Source organism: Pelodiscus sinensis, unplaced genomic scaffold, assembly GCF_049634645.1.
Source record: "Pelodiscus sinensis isolate JC-2024 unplaced genomic scaffold, ASM4963464v1 ctg91, whole genome shotgun sequence".
NCBI classification, from domain to species: domain Eukaryota; kingdom Metazoa; phylum Chordata; order Testudines; family Trionychidae; genus Pelodiscus; species Pelodiscus sinensis.
The window spans coordinates 111,830-125,848 of NW_027466033.1; the positions used below are offsets into that span (position 1 = coordinate 111,830).

The window sequence follows — 14,019 nt, forward strand, 5'->3', positions numbered from 1 at the left end:
TGTCTGGGGTGCAGTGTGTGGGTCTCTGTTCACAGTCGCCCAGGGTCTCTGTGTCTGGGGTGCGGTGTGTGGGTCTCTGTTCACTGTCGCCCAGGGTCTGTGTGTCTGGGGTGCTGTGTGTGGGTCTCTGTTCACTGTCGCCCAGGGTCTGTGTGTCTGGGGTACGGTGTGTGGGTCTCTGTTCACAGTTGCCCAGGGTCTGTGTGTCTGGGGTGCGGTGTGTGGGTCTCTGTTCACAGTTGCCCAGGGTCTGTGTGTCTGGGGTGCGGTGTGTGGGTCTCTGTTCACTGTCGCCCAGGGTCTGTGTGTGTGGGGTGCGGTGTGTGGGTCTCTGTTCACAGTTGCCCAGGGTCTGTGTGTCTGGGGTGCGGTGTGTGGGTCTCTGTTCACTGTCGCCCAGGGTCTGTGTGTCTGGGGTGCTGTGTGTGGGTCTCTGTTCACTGTCGCCCAGGGTCTGTGTGTCTGGGGTGCGGTGTGTGGGTCTCTGTTCACTGTCGCCCAGGGTCTGTGTGTCTGGGGTGCGGTGTGTGGGTCTCTGTTCACTGTCGCCCAGGGTCTGTGTGTCTGGGGTACGGTGTGTGGGTCTCTGTTCACTGTCGCCCAGGGTCTGTGTGTCTGGGGTGCGGTGTGTGGGTCTCTGTTCACTGTCGCCCAGGGTCTGTGTGTGGGGCGAGATGGGGGAGTCTGTTTGCAGCGGCACAGGGCTGTTCTGGGCTGGGATTGGGTCTGAGTGGGAGTGGGCAGGGGGCTGGGATGCGGTGGGGGTAGGTGGCCGGGGGAGCTCTCCCAGAGCCTGCTGGGTGGACCCTGTCTAGTGGGCAGCCTTGGGCTCCCTCCAGCGTCTGCTCTTTGTCTTTTGCTTCTTGTGCGGTGTCCTCCCAGCACAGAGCCGCCTGCCAGGCCTTGCTGTGGCTCCCAGCTGGGCCCGGTGTGGGTCCTAGTTCTCCAGACTCCTGTGCTGTCCTGGGCCAGCACCTCCTCCCCTGGGATCTGGGAGCCAGCCCCTGGGCTATCTTCGGCCTCCATGTGTCCCTGGCCACCCCTGTGCTGGAGACCCCCCAGGCCTCACCCCCGTCTGCTTGCAGATGAAGCGGAAGTCGGAGAATGGCCTGGATAGTAGGGCCCTGTCCCCGGGCAAGAAGCTCTGCAAGGGCTCCGAATACAGCAGGTGAGGGGAAGGGCTTGGGGGCAGCGGGCGAGGGCTTGGGGGGCAGGCTGCCCCGGAGCAGCAGGTGAGGGTTTGGGGGGCAGGCTGCCCCGGAGCAGCAGGTGAGGGCGAGGGCTTGGGGGGCAGGCTGCCCCGGAGCAGCAGGTGAGGGCGAGGGCTTGGGGGGCAGGCTGTCTGGGACAGGCAGCATAGGGTTCCCTCACTGAGGGGGGCCGTGACTCTCAGCCAGGTCGGAGGGAAGCGTTGGGAGTGGACAGGGACGACGTCTCAGCACGGGAAGCAGGAGCAGGCAGTCAAGGCCTCCCCTGCACCCGCAGCCAGCCTGGAGCAACCCGTCTCCAGCTGTCTGCCCCCAGCCAGGCCCCTCCTCTGGCCTTTGGCCTACTTCCCAGGCAAAGGGCATTGGCCACTGAGTATGTGCAGCCACCCTCAGTGTAAGTTGCACCCAAAGGCCAATCACTGTCTAGGTGTAACCACCCCGGGGTGGATTTGAACCTGGAACCTCTGGAGCTTAGTGTAGGAGCTGCTACCGCGTGAGCTAAAAGCCAGCTGGCTCCCAGCCCAGGCTGTAGCGCTCCCTTGTTCTTATCTCTCCCTGTAAGCGGTCTAAGTGCCACTGCATGGGACAGCGACCCACACTCAGTGTGTGGGTTACATAGGCATTGGCGCAGTTCCCAGGGAAACTGAGGCACACACAGGGTTACTAAAAAGCAGTTTATTAGGTAAAGTCTTAGCAGTTACACCCTGCAGGCCCCCAGGGGCAGGACACCAGGAGCTGGCTGCTGGCCCCACTCCTGGGGAGCCAGCTGCGCTGCAGGCTCTGCAGTGTGAGCTTGATACTGCAGTGCGGGCAGCCGGCTCCCAGCTCCGCTCCGGGGAGCCAAGTGAGCTGCAGGCTCTGCAGTGTGAGCTTGATACTGCAGTGCGGGCAGCCGGCTCCCAGCTCCGCTCCGGGGAGCCAAGTGAGCTGCAGGCTCTGCAGTGTGAGCTTGATACTGCAGTGCGGGCAGCCGGCTCCCAGCTCCGCTCCGGGGAGCCAAGTGAGCTGCAGGCTCTGCAGTGTGAGCTTGATACTGCAGTGCGGGCAGCCGGCTCCGAGCTCCGCTCCGGGGAGCCAAGTGAGCTGCAGGCTCCGCAGTGTGAGTTTGATACTGCAGTGCAGGCAGAGGGCTCCCAGCTCCGCTCCGGGGAGCCAAGTGAGCTGCAGGCTCTGCAGTGTGAGCTTGTTACTGCAGTGCGGGCAGCCGGCTCCCAGCTCCGCTCCTGGGGAGCCAAGTGAGCTGCAGGCTCTGCAGTGTGAGCTTGTTACTGCAGTGCGGGCAGCCGGCTCCCAGCTCCGCTCCGGGGAGCCAAGTGAGCTGCAGGCTCTGCAGTGTGAGCTTGTTACTGCAGTGCGGGCAGCCGGCTCCCAGCTCCGCTCCGGGGAGCCAAGTGAGCTGCAGGCTCTGCAGTGTGAGCTTGATACTGCAGTGCGGGCAGCCGGCTCCCAGCTCCGCTCCGGGGAGCCAAGTGAGCTGCAGGCTCTGCAGTGTGAGCTTGATACTGCAGTGCGGGCAGCCGGCTCCCAGCTCCGCTCCGGGGAGCCAAGTGAGCTGCAGGCTCTGCAGTGTGAGCTTGTTACTGCAGTGCGGGCAGCCGGCTCCCAGCTCCGCTCCGGGGGAGCCAAGTGAGCTGCAGGCTCCGCAGTGTGAGCTTGTTACTGCAGTGCGGGCAGCCGGCTCCCAGCTCCGCTCCGGGGGAGCCAAGTGAGCTGCAGGCTCCGCAGTGTGAGCTTGATACTGCAGTGCGGGCAGAGGGCTCCCAGCTCCGCTCCGGGGAGCCAAGTGAGCTGCAGGCTCCGCAGTGTGAGCTTGATACTGCAGTGCGGGCAGAGGGCTCCCAGCTCCGCTCCGGGGAGCCAAGTGAGCTGCAGGCTCTGCAGTGTGAGCTTGATACTGCAGTGCGGGCAGAGGGCTCCCAGCTCCGCTCCGGGGAGCCAAGTGAGCTGCAGGCTCTGCAGTGTGAGCTTGATACTGCAGTGCGGGCAGAGGTCTCCCAGCTCCGCTCCGGGGAGCCAAGTGAGCTGCAGGCTCTGCAGTGTGAGCTTGATACTGCAGTGCGGGCAGCCGGCTCCCAGCTCCGCTCCGGGGAGCCAAGTGAGCTGCAGGCTCTGCAGTGTGAGCTTGATACTGCAGTGCGGGCAGCTGGCTCCCAGCTCCGCTCCGGGGAGCCAAGTGAGCTGCAGGCTCTGCAGTGTGAGCTTGATACTGCAGTGCGGGCAGCCGGCTCCCAGCTCCGCTCCGGGGAGCCAAGTGAGCTGCAGGCTCTGCAGTGTGAGCTTGATACTGCAGTGCGGGCAGCCGGCTCCCAGCTCCGCTCCGGGGAGCCAAGTGAGCTGCAGGCTCTGCAGTGTGAGCTTGATACTGCAGTGCGGGCAGCCGGCTCCCAGCTCCGCTCCGGGGAGCCAAGTGAGCTGCAGGCTCCGCAGTGTGAGTTTGATACTGCAGTGCGGGCAGCCGGCTCCCAGCTCTGCTCCGGGGAGCCAAGTGAGCTGCAGGCTCCGCAGTGTGAGTTTGATACTGCAGTGCGGGCAGCCGGCTCCCAGCTCCGCTCCGGGGAGCCAAGTGAGCTGCAGGCTCCGCAGTGTGAGTTTGATACTGCAGTGCAGGCAGAGGGCTCCCAGCTCCGCTCCGGGGAGCCAAGTGAGCTGCAGGCTCTGCAGTGTGAGCTTGTTACTGCAGTGCGGGCAGCCGGCTCCCAGCTCCGCTCCGGGGGAGCCAAGTGAGCTGCAGGCTCCGCAGTGTGATCTTGATACTGCAGTGCGGGCAGCCGGCTCCCAGCTCCGCTCCGTGGAGCCAAGTGAGCTGCAGGCTCCGCAGTGTGAGCTTGTTACTGCAGTGCGGGCAGCCGGCTCCCAGCTCCGCTCCGGGGAGCCAAGTGAGCTGCAGGCTCCGCAGTGTGATCTTGATACTGCAGTGCGGGCAGCCGGCTCCCAGCTCCGCTCCGGGGGAGCCAAGTGAGCTGCAGGCTCCGCAGTGTGAGCTTGATACTGCAGTGCGGGCAGAGGGCTCCCAGCTCCGCTCCGGGGGAGCCAGCTGTCACTCTGCGCGGTGGACTGGGCACCTGTGTGTAACCTCGCACACATAAGCTCGTGCTGACTTAAACGGTTCTTCTGTTCCATCCCTGTGTCCCGTGAGTCAGTGAAGCTCACGTGCAGCGTTACGAGGGGCGAGGCCCTAGCCCGCCAGGCTGCACTAAGGATGTGGCGACGGGCCCAATTTGTGTCGATTTGTCGAGAAGGGACAGCGCTCAGAAGAGCTGCCCCCGCTGTGGCTCTGCAGTTTCAATGTAGCAAGGCCCAGGCCCGCAGGCAGAGCTGCAGCGGGGTGGGTCCCGAGCCGGGACGCTGCACCTCTGCATGTTCGTATCGTCTGAGCCACCCAGCTCTTCCCGCGGCCCACCATGGACAGAGGCCTCCCCTGCCCCTCCGAGCTGCTGCCTGGTAGAGGCGAGGGGGAAGGGCACCCCAGAGACGATGCTGGGGGAACCCAGCTCCTGCTTCCCCTGTTTCTGATGCAGATGCAGCGGGGGGAAGGGCCACTCGACAACGGGGGCGCTGGGCTGCGTTGGGGGCAGGGATGCAGTCAGCTCTTGCAGTGGGGGGATGGGAGTGGGGGACTGGCTCTGGACGATGGGGAGCTAGATAACTCTCCCACCTCTCACTGCCTCAGGACGCTGGGCCCCTGCATCCCCAGCCCCACTACCACCTTTGGGGACCTGCGCAACGCCAAGCCGGGCCAGGGCCGCCGGCGCCGCATCCCCTCGGTCGCCCCCCCCCCTGAACTGCAGGACTGGCTCCGCACCTTTCAGGTAAGGGCTGGGGCTCCGGGGCCGCAGGGAAATCCTGGAAGGTGGGGGCAGGTCATTAGGGTCCCAGCCAGGATTCCGACCTTTTCCACTTGGCGACCCAGGACAGTTCAGAACCGGGGAGAGGGGAAGGGGCAGAGCCACCGGGCGACCCTTTGGAAACGTCCCGACCCAGGGGTTGGGAACCCTTGCGCCTGCGAGCCAGGGAGTGGTCAGGTGCCGTGCGCTGCTGCTCCCTGACAGACTCTCCCCGCACAGAGACCCAGGCTGACCCCGAGCCCTGCTCCCGGGGCAGAGGGAAGGGGGGCAGGCAGGGGGTTCTGAGGGCCAGAGGACAGTGAGGGAGAGAAGGGGTATACAGGGGCCCCTGGCCCCGGAGCAGCTGCCTCCCGAAACAGGGCCACATGGTGGGAGTCTGTCCCCGGAGCCAGCGCTGGAGCCCAGGCTGCGGTCCGGCTGCTCCTGAGGTACTAAAACTAGCACCGCGGGTCTGGCCTCGAGCAGCTGCATCATGGCCCTGGCTCTGCCCCGACACACAGGACAGCTGCTGCCCAGGCCCCAGGTGGGGGGTGCCCGGCGGGCCGAGAGCTGGGCTGCGGTGCGGCTGTTCCTGAGCCTGAGGCCACGCTGCTATTTTTAGTGCCAAGGCCCTGGCCCAGGAGAAGCAGTCGCCACTCGACCCTGGCCCCCAGCAAGCCCATGCGCAGGGAAGGGGACTTCTGCCATGCGGCTCTGCAGGAGGGTGGGCGCCCGCGCAGGCCTGAACCCTGGAGGGGACTTGTGTCCCAGGGGCCCTGCAGAGCCGCCTCCTCCTACCCCTGCCCCCCGGGACCAAGAGCCCCACCCCTCAGGGTCCTTGTGCCTGGCCACCACTCCTGGGTGGTGCCTGCAGGCCAGGGCGTCCAGCTGGGCGGGGTTTGGACTGCGGCCTGCCTTCTGACTGCCCATTCCCAGGGCCCTCGGCCCTGCCTTCCCCTCCCTCGCCCGCAGGCTGGGACCTCGCCAGGGAGAGCTCTGCAGGGAGGCGTGTTGGAATGGGAGGGAAGTTGCCAGAAGCTTTGCACAATTGGGGTGGGTACAGCTTCCATGAGTGTGGGGGATGGGGTGCACGGAGAATGGGGGGGGCAACCTCAAGGAGGGCAGTAGAATGGGGGAGTACAGAGGATGATGGGGCACAGAACGGGGGCGTGCTTGCCGGGGGGGCGCAGAGGAGGGGATGGGGCATGGCTGCCGGGGTCGCAGGTGAGGGGACGGGGCGTGGCTGCCAGGGACGGGGCGTGGCTGCCGGGGGGCGCAGAGGCGGGGACGGGACGTGGCTGCCAGGGACGGGGCGTGGCTGCCGGGGGGCGCAGAGGAGGGGACGGGGCGTGGCTGCCGGGGAGCGCAGAGGCGGGGACGGGGCGTGGCTGCCAGGGGGGCGCAGAGGAGGGGACGGGGCGTGGCTGCCAGGGACGGGGCGTGGCTGCCGGGGGGCGCAGAGGAGGGGACGGGGCGTGGCTGCCGGGGGGCGCAGAGGCGGGGACGGGGCGTGGCTGCCGGGGGGCGCAGAGGAGGGGACGGGGCGTGGCTGCCGGGGGGCGCAGAGGAGGGGACGGGGCGTGGCTGCCGGGGGACGCAGAGGAGGGGACGGGGCGTGGCTGCCCGGGAAGCGATGGCTGCCCCACGGTGTGTTTCCCGCCCAGCGGTGGAGCGGCCCGGAGAAGCTGCTGGCGCTGGACGAGCTCATCGACCGCTGCGAGCCCTCCCAGATCAAGTACATGATGCAGGTGATAGAGCCGCAGTTCCAGAGGGACTTCATCTCACTGCTGCCCAAGGAGGTGAGTGGGGGCCCAGGCCTGACCCTGGCTGGGGGGCAGAGCAGGAGCCGCTGGCGCCTGACCTGCCCCCTCCGCGCAGCTTGCGCTCTACGTCCTGTCCTTCCTGGAGCCCCGCGACCTGCTTCGCGCCGCCCAGACCTGCCGCTACTGGAGGGTCCTGGCTGAGGACAACCTGCTGTGGAGGGAGAAGTGCCGGGAGGAAGGTAGGAGCCCCCTGCCCCCCACCACAGATCTCTCCATGCCCTGCCCCGACTCCCCCGCCCCCCCCCACCACAGATCTCTCCATGCCCTGCCCCGACTCCCCCGCCCCCCCCACCACAGATCTCTCCATGCCCTGCCCCGACTCCCCCCCCAACCCGCCTCCGCTCAGCCCACACCCTGCTGAGACCCAGCCCCGCCCCGGTCTGTCCAGGCCCTGCCACACCAACTCCCCCTCCGCTCAGCCCACACCCTGCTGAGACCCAGCCCCGCCCCGGTCTGTCCAGGCCCTGCCACACCAACTCCCCCTCCGCTCTGCCCACACCTTGCTGAGACCCAGCCCCGCCCCGGTCTGTCCAGGCCCTGCCACACCAACTCCCCCTCCGCTCTGCCCACACCTTGCTGAGACCCAGCCCCGCCCCGGTCTGTCCAGGCCCTGCCACACCAAGTCCCCTTCCGCTCTGCCCACACCCTGCTGAGACCCAGCCCCGCCCCGGTCTGTCCAGGCCCTGCCACACCAACTCCCCCTCCGCTCTGCCCACACCCTGCTGAGACCCAGCCCCGCCCCGGTCTGTCCAGGCCCTGCCACACCAACTCCCCCTCCGCTCTGCCCACACCCTGCTGAGACCCAGCCCCGCCCCGGTCTGTCCAGGCCCTGCCACACCAAGTCCCCCTCCGCTCTGCCCACACCCTGCTGAGACCCAGCCCCGCCCCGGTCTGTCCAGGCCCTGCCACACCAACTCCCCCTCCGCTCTGCCCACACCCTGCTGAGACCCAGCCCCGCCCCGGTCTGTCCAGGCCCTGCCACACCAACTCCCCCTCCGCTCTGCCCACACCCTGCTGAGACCCAGCCCCGCCCCGGTCTGTCCAGGCCCTGCCACACCAACTCCCCCTCCGCTCTGCCCACACCCTGCTGAGACCCAGCCCCGCCCCGGTCTGTCCAGGCCCTGCCACACCAAGTCCCCTTCCGCTCTGCCCACACCCTGCTGAGACCCAGCCCCGCCCCGGTCTGTCCAGGCCCTGCCACACCAAGTCCCCCTCCGCTCAGCCCACACCCTGCTGAGACCCAGCCCCGCCCCGGTCTGTCCAGGCCCTGCCACACCAACTCCCCCTCCGCTCTGCCCACACCTTGCTGAGACCCAGCCCCGCCCCGGTCTGTCCAGGCCCTGCCACACCAACTCCCCCTCCGCTCTGCCCACACCCTGCTGAGACCCAGCCCCGCCCCGGTCTGTCCAGGCCCTGCCACACCAACTCCCCCTCCGCTCTGCCCACACCCTGCTGAGACCCAGCCCCGCCCCGGTCTGTCCAGGCCCTGCCACACCAACTCCCCCTCCGCTCTGCCCACACCCTGCTGAGACCCAGCCCCGCCCCGGTCTGTCCAGGCCCTGCCACACCAAGTCCCCCTCCGCTCAGCCCACACCCTGCTGAGACCCAGCCCCGCCCCGGTCTGTCCAGGCCCTGCCACACCAACTCCCCCTCCGCTCTGCCCACACCCTGCTGAGACCCAGCCCCGCCCCGGTCTGTCCAGGCCCTGCCACACCAACTCCCCCTCCGCTCTGCCCACACCCTGCTGAGACCCAGCCCCGCCCCGGTCTGTCCAGGCCCTGCCACACCAAGTCCCCCTCCGCTCTGCCCACACCCTGCTGAGACCCAGCCCCGCCCCGGTCTGTCCAGGCCCTGCCACACCAACTCCCCCTCCGCTCTGCCCACACCCTGCTGAGACCCAGCCCCGCCCTGGTCTGTCCAGGCCCTGCCACACCAACTCCCCCTCCGCTCAGCCCACACCCTGCTGAGACCCAGCCCCGCCCCGGTCTGTCCAGGCCCTGCCACACCAACTCCCCCTCCGCTCAGCCCACACCCTGCTGAGACCCAGCCCCGCCCCGGTCTGTCCAGGCCCTGCCACACCAACTCCCCCTCCGCTCTGCCCACACCCTGCTGAGACCCAGCCCCGCCCCGGTCTGTCCAGGCCCTGCCACACCAACTCCCCCTCCGCTCAGCCCACACCCTGCTGAGACCCAGCCCCGCCCCGGTCTGTCCAGGCCCTGCCACACCAACTCCCCCTCCGCTCAGCCCACACCCTGCTGAGACCCAGCCCCGCCCCGGTCTGTCCAGGCCCTGCCACACCAACTCCCCCTCCGCTCTGCCCACACCTTGCTGAGACCCAGCCCCGCCCCGGTCTGTCCAGGCCCTGCCACACCAACTCCCCCTCCGCTCTGCCCACACCCTGCTGAGACCCAGCCCCGCCCCGGTCTGTCCAGGCCCTGCCACACCAACTCCCCCTCCGCTCTGCCCACACCTTGCTGAGACCCAGCCCCGCCCCGGTCTGTCCAGGCCCTGCCACACCAACTCCCCCTCCGCTCTGCCCACACCCTGCTGAGACCCAGCCCCGCCCCGGTCTGTCCAGGCCCTGCCACACCAACTCCCCCTCCGCTCAGCCCACACCCTGCTGAGACCCAGCCCCGCCCCGGTCTGTCCAGGCCCTGCCACACCAAGTCCCCTTCCGCTCTGCCCACACCTTGCTGAGACCCAGCCCCGCCCCGGTCTGTCCAGGCCCTGCCACACCAAGTCCCCTTCCGCTCTGCCCACACCCTGCTGAGACCCAGCCCCGCCCCGGTCTGTCCAGGCCCTGCCACACCAACTCCCCCTCCGCTCTGCCCACACCCTGCTGAGACCCAGCCCCGCCCCGGTCTGTCCAGGCCCTGCCACACCAACTCCCCCTCCGCTCTGCCCACACCCTGCTGAGACCCAGCCCCGCCCCGGTCTGTCCAGGCCCTGCCACACCAACTCCCCCTCCGCTCTGCCCACACCCTGCTGAGACCCAGCCCCGCCCCGGTCTGTCCAGGCCCTGCCACACCAACTCCCCCTCCGCTCTGCCCACACCCTGCTGAGACCCAGCCCCGCCCCGGTCTGTCCAGGCCCTGCCACACCAACTCCCCCTCCGCTCAGCCCACACCCTGCTGAGACCCAGCCCCGCCCCGGTCTGTCCAGGCCCTGCCACACCAACTCCCCCTCCGCTCTGCCCACACCCTGCTGAGACCCAGCCCCGCCCCGGTCTGTCCAGGCCCTGCCACACCAAGTCCCCCTCCGCTCTGCCCACACCCTGCTGAGACCCAGCCCCGCCCCGGTCTGTCCAGGCCCTGCCACACCAACTCCCCCTCCGCTCTGCCCACACCCTGCTGAGACCCAGCCCCGCCCTGGTCTGTCCAGGCCCTGCCACACCAACTCCCCCTCCGCTCAGCCCACACCCTGCTGAGACCCAGCCCCGCCCCGGTCTGTCCAGGCCCTGCCACACCAACTCCCCCTCCGCTCTGCCCACACCCTGCTGAGACCCAGCCCCGCCCCGGTCTGTCCAGGCCCTGCCACACCAACTCCCCCTCCGCTCTGCCCACACCCTGCTGAGACCCAGCCCCGCCCCGGTCTGTCCAGGCCCTGCCACACCAACTCCCCCTCCGCTCTGCCCACACCCTGCTGAGACCCAGCCCCGCCCCGGTCTGTCCAGGCCCTGCCACACCAACTCCCCCTCCGCTCTGCCCACACCCTGCTGAGACCCAGCCCCGCCCTGGTCTGTCCAGGCCCTGCCACACCAACTTCCCCTCCGCTCTGCCCACACCCTGCTGAGACCCAGCCCCGCCCCGGTCTGTCCAGGCCCTGCCACACCAACTCCCCCTCCGCTCTGCCCACACCCTGCTGAGACCCAGCCCCGCCCCGGTCTGTCCAGGCCCTGCCACACCAAGTCCCCCTCCGCTCTGCCCACACCCTGCTGAGACCCAGCCCCGCCCCGGTCTGTCCAGGCCCTGCCACACCAACTCCCCCTCCGCTCTGCCCACACCCTGCTGAGACCCAGCCCCGCCCCGGTCTGTCCAGGCCCTGCCACACCAACTCCCCCTCCGCTCTGCCCACACCCTGCTGAGACCCAGCCCCGCCCCGGTCTGTCCAGGCCCTGCCACACCAACTCCCCCTCCGCTCAGCCCACACCCTGCTGAGACCCAGCCCCGCCCCGGTCTGTCCAGGCCCTGCCACACCAAGTCCCCCTCCGCTCAGCCCACACCCTGCTGAGACCCAGCCCCGCCCCGGTCTGTCCAGGCCCTGCCACACCAACTCCCCCTCCGCTCTGCCCACACCCTGCTGAGATCCAGCCCCGCCCCGGTCTGTCCAGGCCCTGCCACACCAACTCCCCCTCCGCTCTGCCCACACCCTGCTGAGACCCAGCCCCGCCCCGGTCTGTCCAGGCCCTGCCACACCAACTCCCCCTCCGCTCTGCCCACACCCTGCTGAGACCCAGCCCCGCCCTGGTCTGTCCAGGCCCTGCCACACCAACTTCCCCTCCGCTCTGCCCACACCCTGCTGAGACCCAGCCCCGCCCCGGTCTGTCCAGGCCCTGCCACACCAACTCCCCCTCCGCTCTGCCCACACCCTGCTGAGACCCAGCCCCGCCCTGGTCTGTCCAGGCCCTGCCACACCAACTTCCCCTCCGCTCTGCCCACACCCTGCTGAGACCCAGCCCCGCCCCGGTCTGTCCAGGCCCTGCCACACCAACTCCCCCTCCGCTCTGCCCACACCCTGCTGAGACCCAGCCCCGCCCCGGTCTGTCCAGGCCCTGCCACACCAAGTCCCCCTCCGCTCTGCCCACACCCTGCTGAGACCCAGCCCCGCCCCGGTCTGTCCAGGCCCTGCCACACCAACTCCCCCTCCGCTCAGCCCACACCCTGCTGAGACCCAGCCCCGCCCCGGTCTGTCCAGGCCCTGCCACACCAAGTCCCCCTCCGCTCAGCCCACACCTTGCTGAGACCCAGCCCCGCCCCGGTCTGTCCAGGCCCTGCCACACCAACTCCCCCTCCGCTCTGCCCACACCCTGCTGAGACCCAGCCCCGCCCTGGTCTGTCCAGGCCCTGCCACACCAACTCCCCCTCCGCTCAGCCCACACCCTGCTGAGACCCAGCCCCGCCCCGGTCTGTCCAGGCCCTGCCACACCAACTCCCCCTCCGCTCTGCCCACACCCTGCTGAGACCCAGCCCCGCCCCGGTCTGTCCAGGCCCTGCCACACCAACTCCCCCTCCGCTCTGCCCACACCCTGCTGAGACCCAGCCCCGCCCCGGTCTGTCCAGGCCCTGCCACACCAACTCCCCCTCCGCTCTGCCCACACCCTGCTGAGACCCAGCCCCGCCCCGGTCTGTCCAGGCCCTGCCACACCAACTCCCCCTCCGCTCTGCCCACACCCTGCTGAGACCCAGCCCCGCCCCGGTCTGTCCAGGCCCTGCCACACCAACTCCCCCTCCGCTCTGCCCACACCTTGCTGAGACCCAGCCCCGCCCCGGTCTGTCCAGGCCCTGCCACACCAACTCCCCCTCCGCTCTGCCCACACCCTGCTGAGACCCAGCCCCGCCCCGGTCTGTCCAGGCCCTGCCACACCAAGTCCCCCTCCGCTCTGCCCACACCCTGCTGAGACCCAGCCCCGCCCCGGTCTGTCCAGGCCCTGCCACACCAACTCCCCCTCCGCTCTGCCCACACCCTGCTGAGACCCAGCCCCGCCCCGGTCTGTCCAGGCCCTGCCACACCAACTCCCCCTCCGCTCAGCCCACACCCTGCTGAGACCCAGCCCCGCCCCGGTCTGTCCAGGCCCTGCCACACCAACTCCCCCTCCGCTCTGCCCACACCCTGCTGAGACCCAGCCCCGCCCCGGTCTGTCCAGGCCCTGCCACACCAACTCCCCCTCCGCTCTGCCCACACCCTGCTGAGACCCAGCCCCGCCCCGGTCTGTCCAGGCCCTGCCACACCAACTCCCCCTCCGCTCAGCCCACACCCTGCTGAGACCCAGCCCCGCCCCGGTCTGTCCAGGCCCTGCCACACCAAGTCCCCCTCCGCTCTGCCCACACCTTGCTGAGACCCAGCCCCGCCCCGGTCTGTCCAGGCCCTGCCACACCAACTCCCCCTCCGCTCTGCCCACACCCTGCTGAGACCCAGCCCCGCCCCGGTCTGTCCAGGCCCTGCCACACCAACTCCCCCTCCGCTCTGCCCACACCCTGCTGAGACCCAGCCCCGCCCCGGTCTGTCCAGGCCCTGCCACACCAACTCCCCCTCCGCTCTGCCCACACCCTGCTGAGACCCAGCCCCGCCCCGGTCTGTCCAGGCCCTGCCACACCAACTCCCCCTCTGCTCAGCCCACACCCTGCTGAGACCCAGCCCCGCCCCGGTCTGTCCAGGCCCTGCCACACCAACTCCCCCTCCGCTCAGCCCACACCTTGCCGAGCCCCGTTCTGGATGGCCCCCCGCTGAAGCACTCCCTCTCCCTGCAAGCCCCAAGGCTCCTGGGCCTACTCCTGCACGGGCCTTCTTGCCCTGCGGCTTACAGCCTGGCCGCTCCTGCTGCAAGCCCTGGCTCCCAGGTGCCCTGCTTTTCTGCCTGGGGGTGCTGAGCCCCACCTCACTGCCTTTCCCCACCACAGGCATTGAGGAGCCCCTGAACCTGCGGAAGCGGCGCTTGCTAAGTCCTGGCTTCATGTACAGCCCCTGGAAACTGGCCTTCATGCGGCAGCACAAAATCGACATGACTTGGCGCAGTGGAGACCTCAAGGCTCCCAAGGTACGTGGGCAAAGTCATCCCCAGCAGAGCCCGGGCCGTGGGTGAATGACTCCCCGGAGGATCTAGGGATGGGACGCCGCAGGCGAGTTGTGAGTGGGCCACGAAGGGGTCTGGCCCCTCTCTGCAGCACTGCTCTCCCAGGGGCCCAGGGAAGTGGGAAAAGCTCCGTTAGCTTCCTCCAGTATCCCAAAGGGTGCGAGATGAGAAAGCAGCCGGGGCGAGCAGTTCCCTGGCTGGGCAGCGATCCGCCCCGGAGCTGCAGCCAGACAAACCACCCCGGCCTCCAGCCTAGGACTGATCCCCGAAGCGGTGCTGGACTCGCCCTCCCGGAGGCTCCCGAGGCCTGATGAGGCGTTGCACTCGCTGCTGGGCGCGGTGCGGAACAGTGTTCCTCCGGCTCCCTGTGTCCG

At 69.1% G+C, this 14,019-nt stretch overlaps 1 protein-coding gene across 2 annotated transcripts in view; it reads left to right on the top strand.

Moving 5' to 3' along the window:
- RRP8 (ribosomal RNA processing 8) overlaps nt 1–14,019 on the top strand; it is a 94,137-nt gene that overhangs the window by 68,854 nt on the left and 11,264 nt on the right. For both annotated transcript variants that reach the window (XM_075918506.1, XM_075918507.1), the window contains 5 exons: nt 1,086–1,168; nt 4,879–5,017; nt 6,697–6,831; nt 6,911–7,034; nt 13,473–13,609. In XM_075918506.1, the coding sequence (XP_075774621.1) occupies nt 1,086–1,168; nt 4,879–5,017; nt 6,697–6,831; nt 6,911–7,034; nt 13,473–13,609 (618 nt within the window). The remainder of the gene's footprint in view (nt 1–1,085; nt 1,169–4,878; nt 5,018–6,696; nt 6,832–6,910; nt 7,035–13,472; nt 13,610–14,019) is intronic.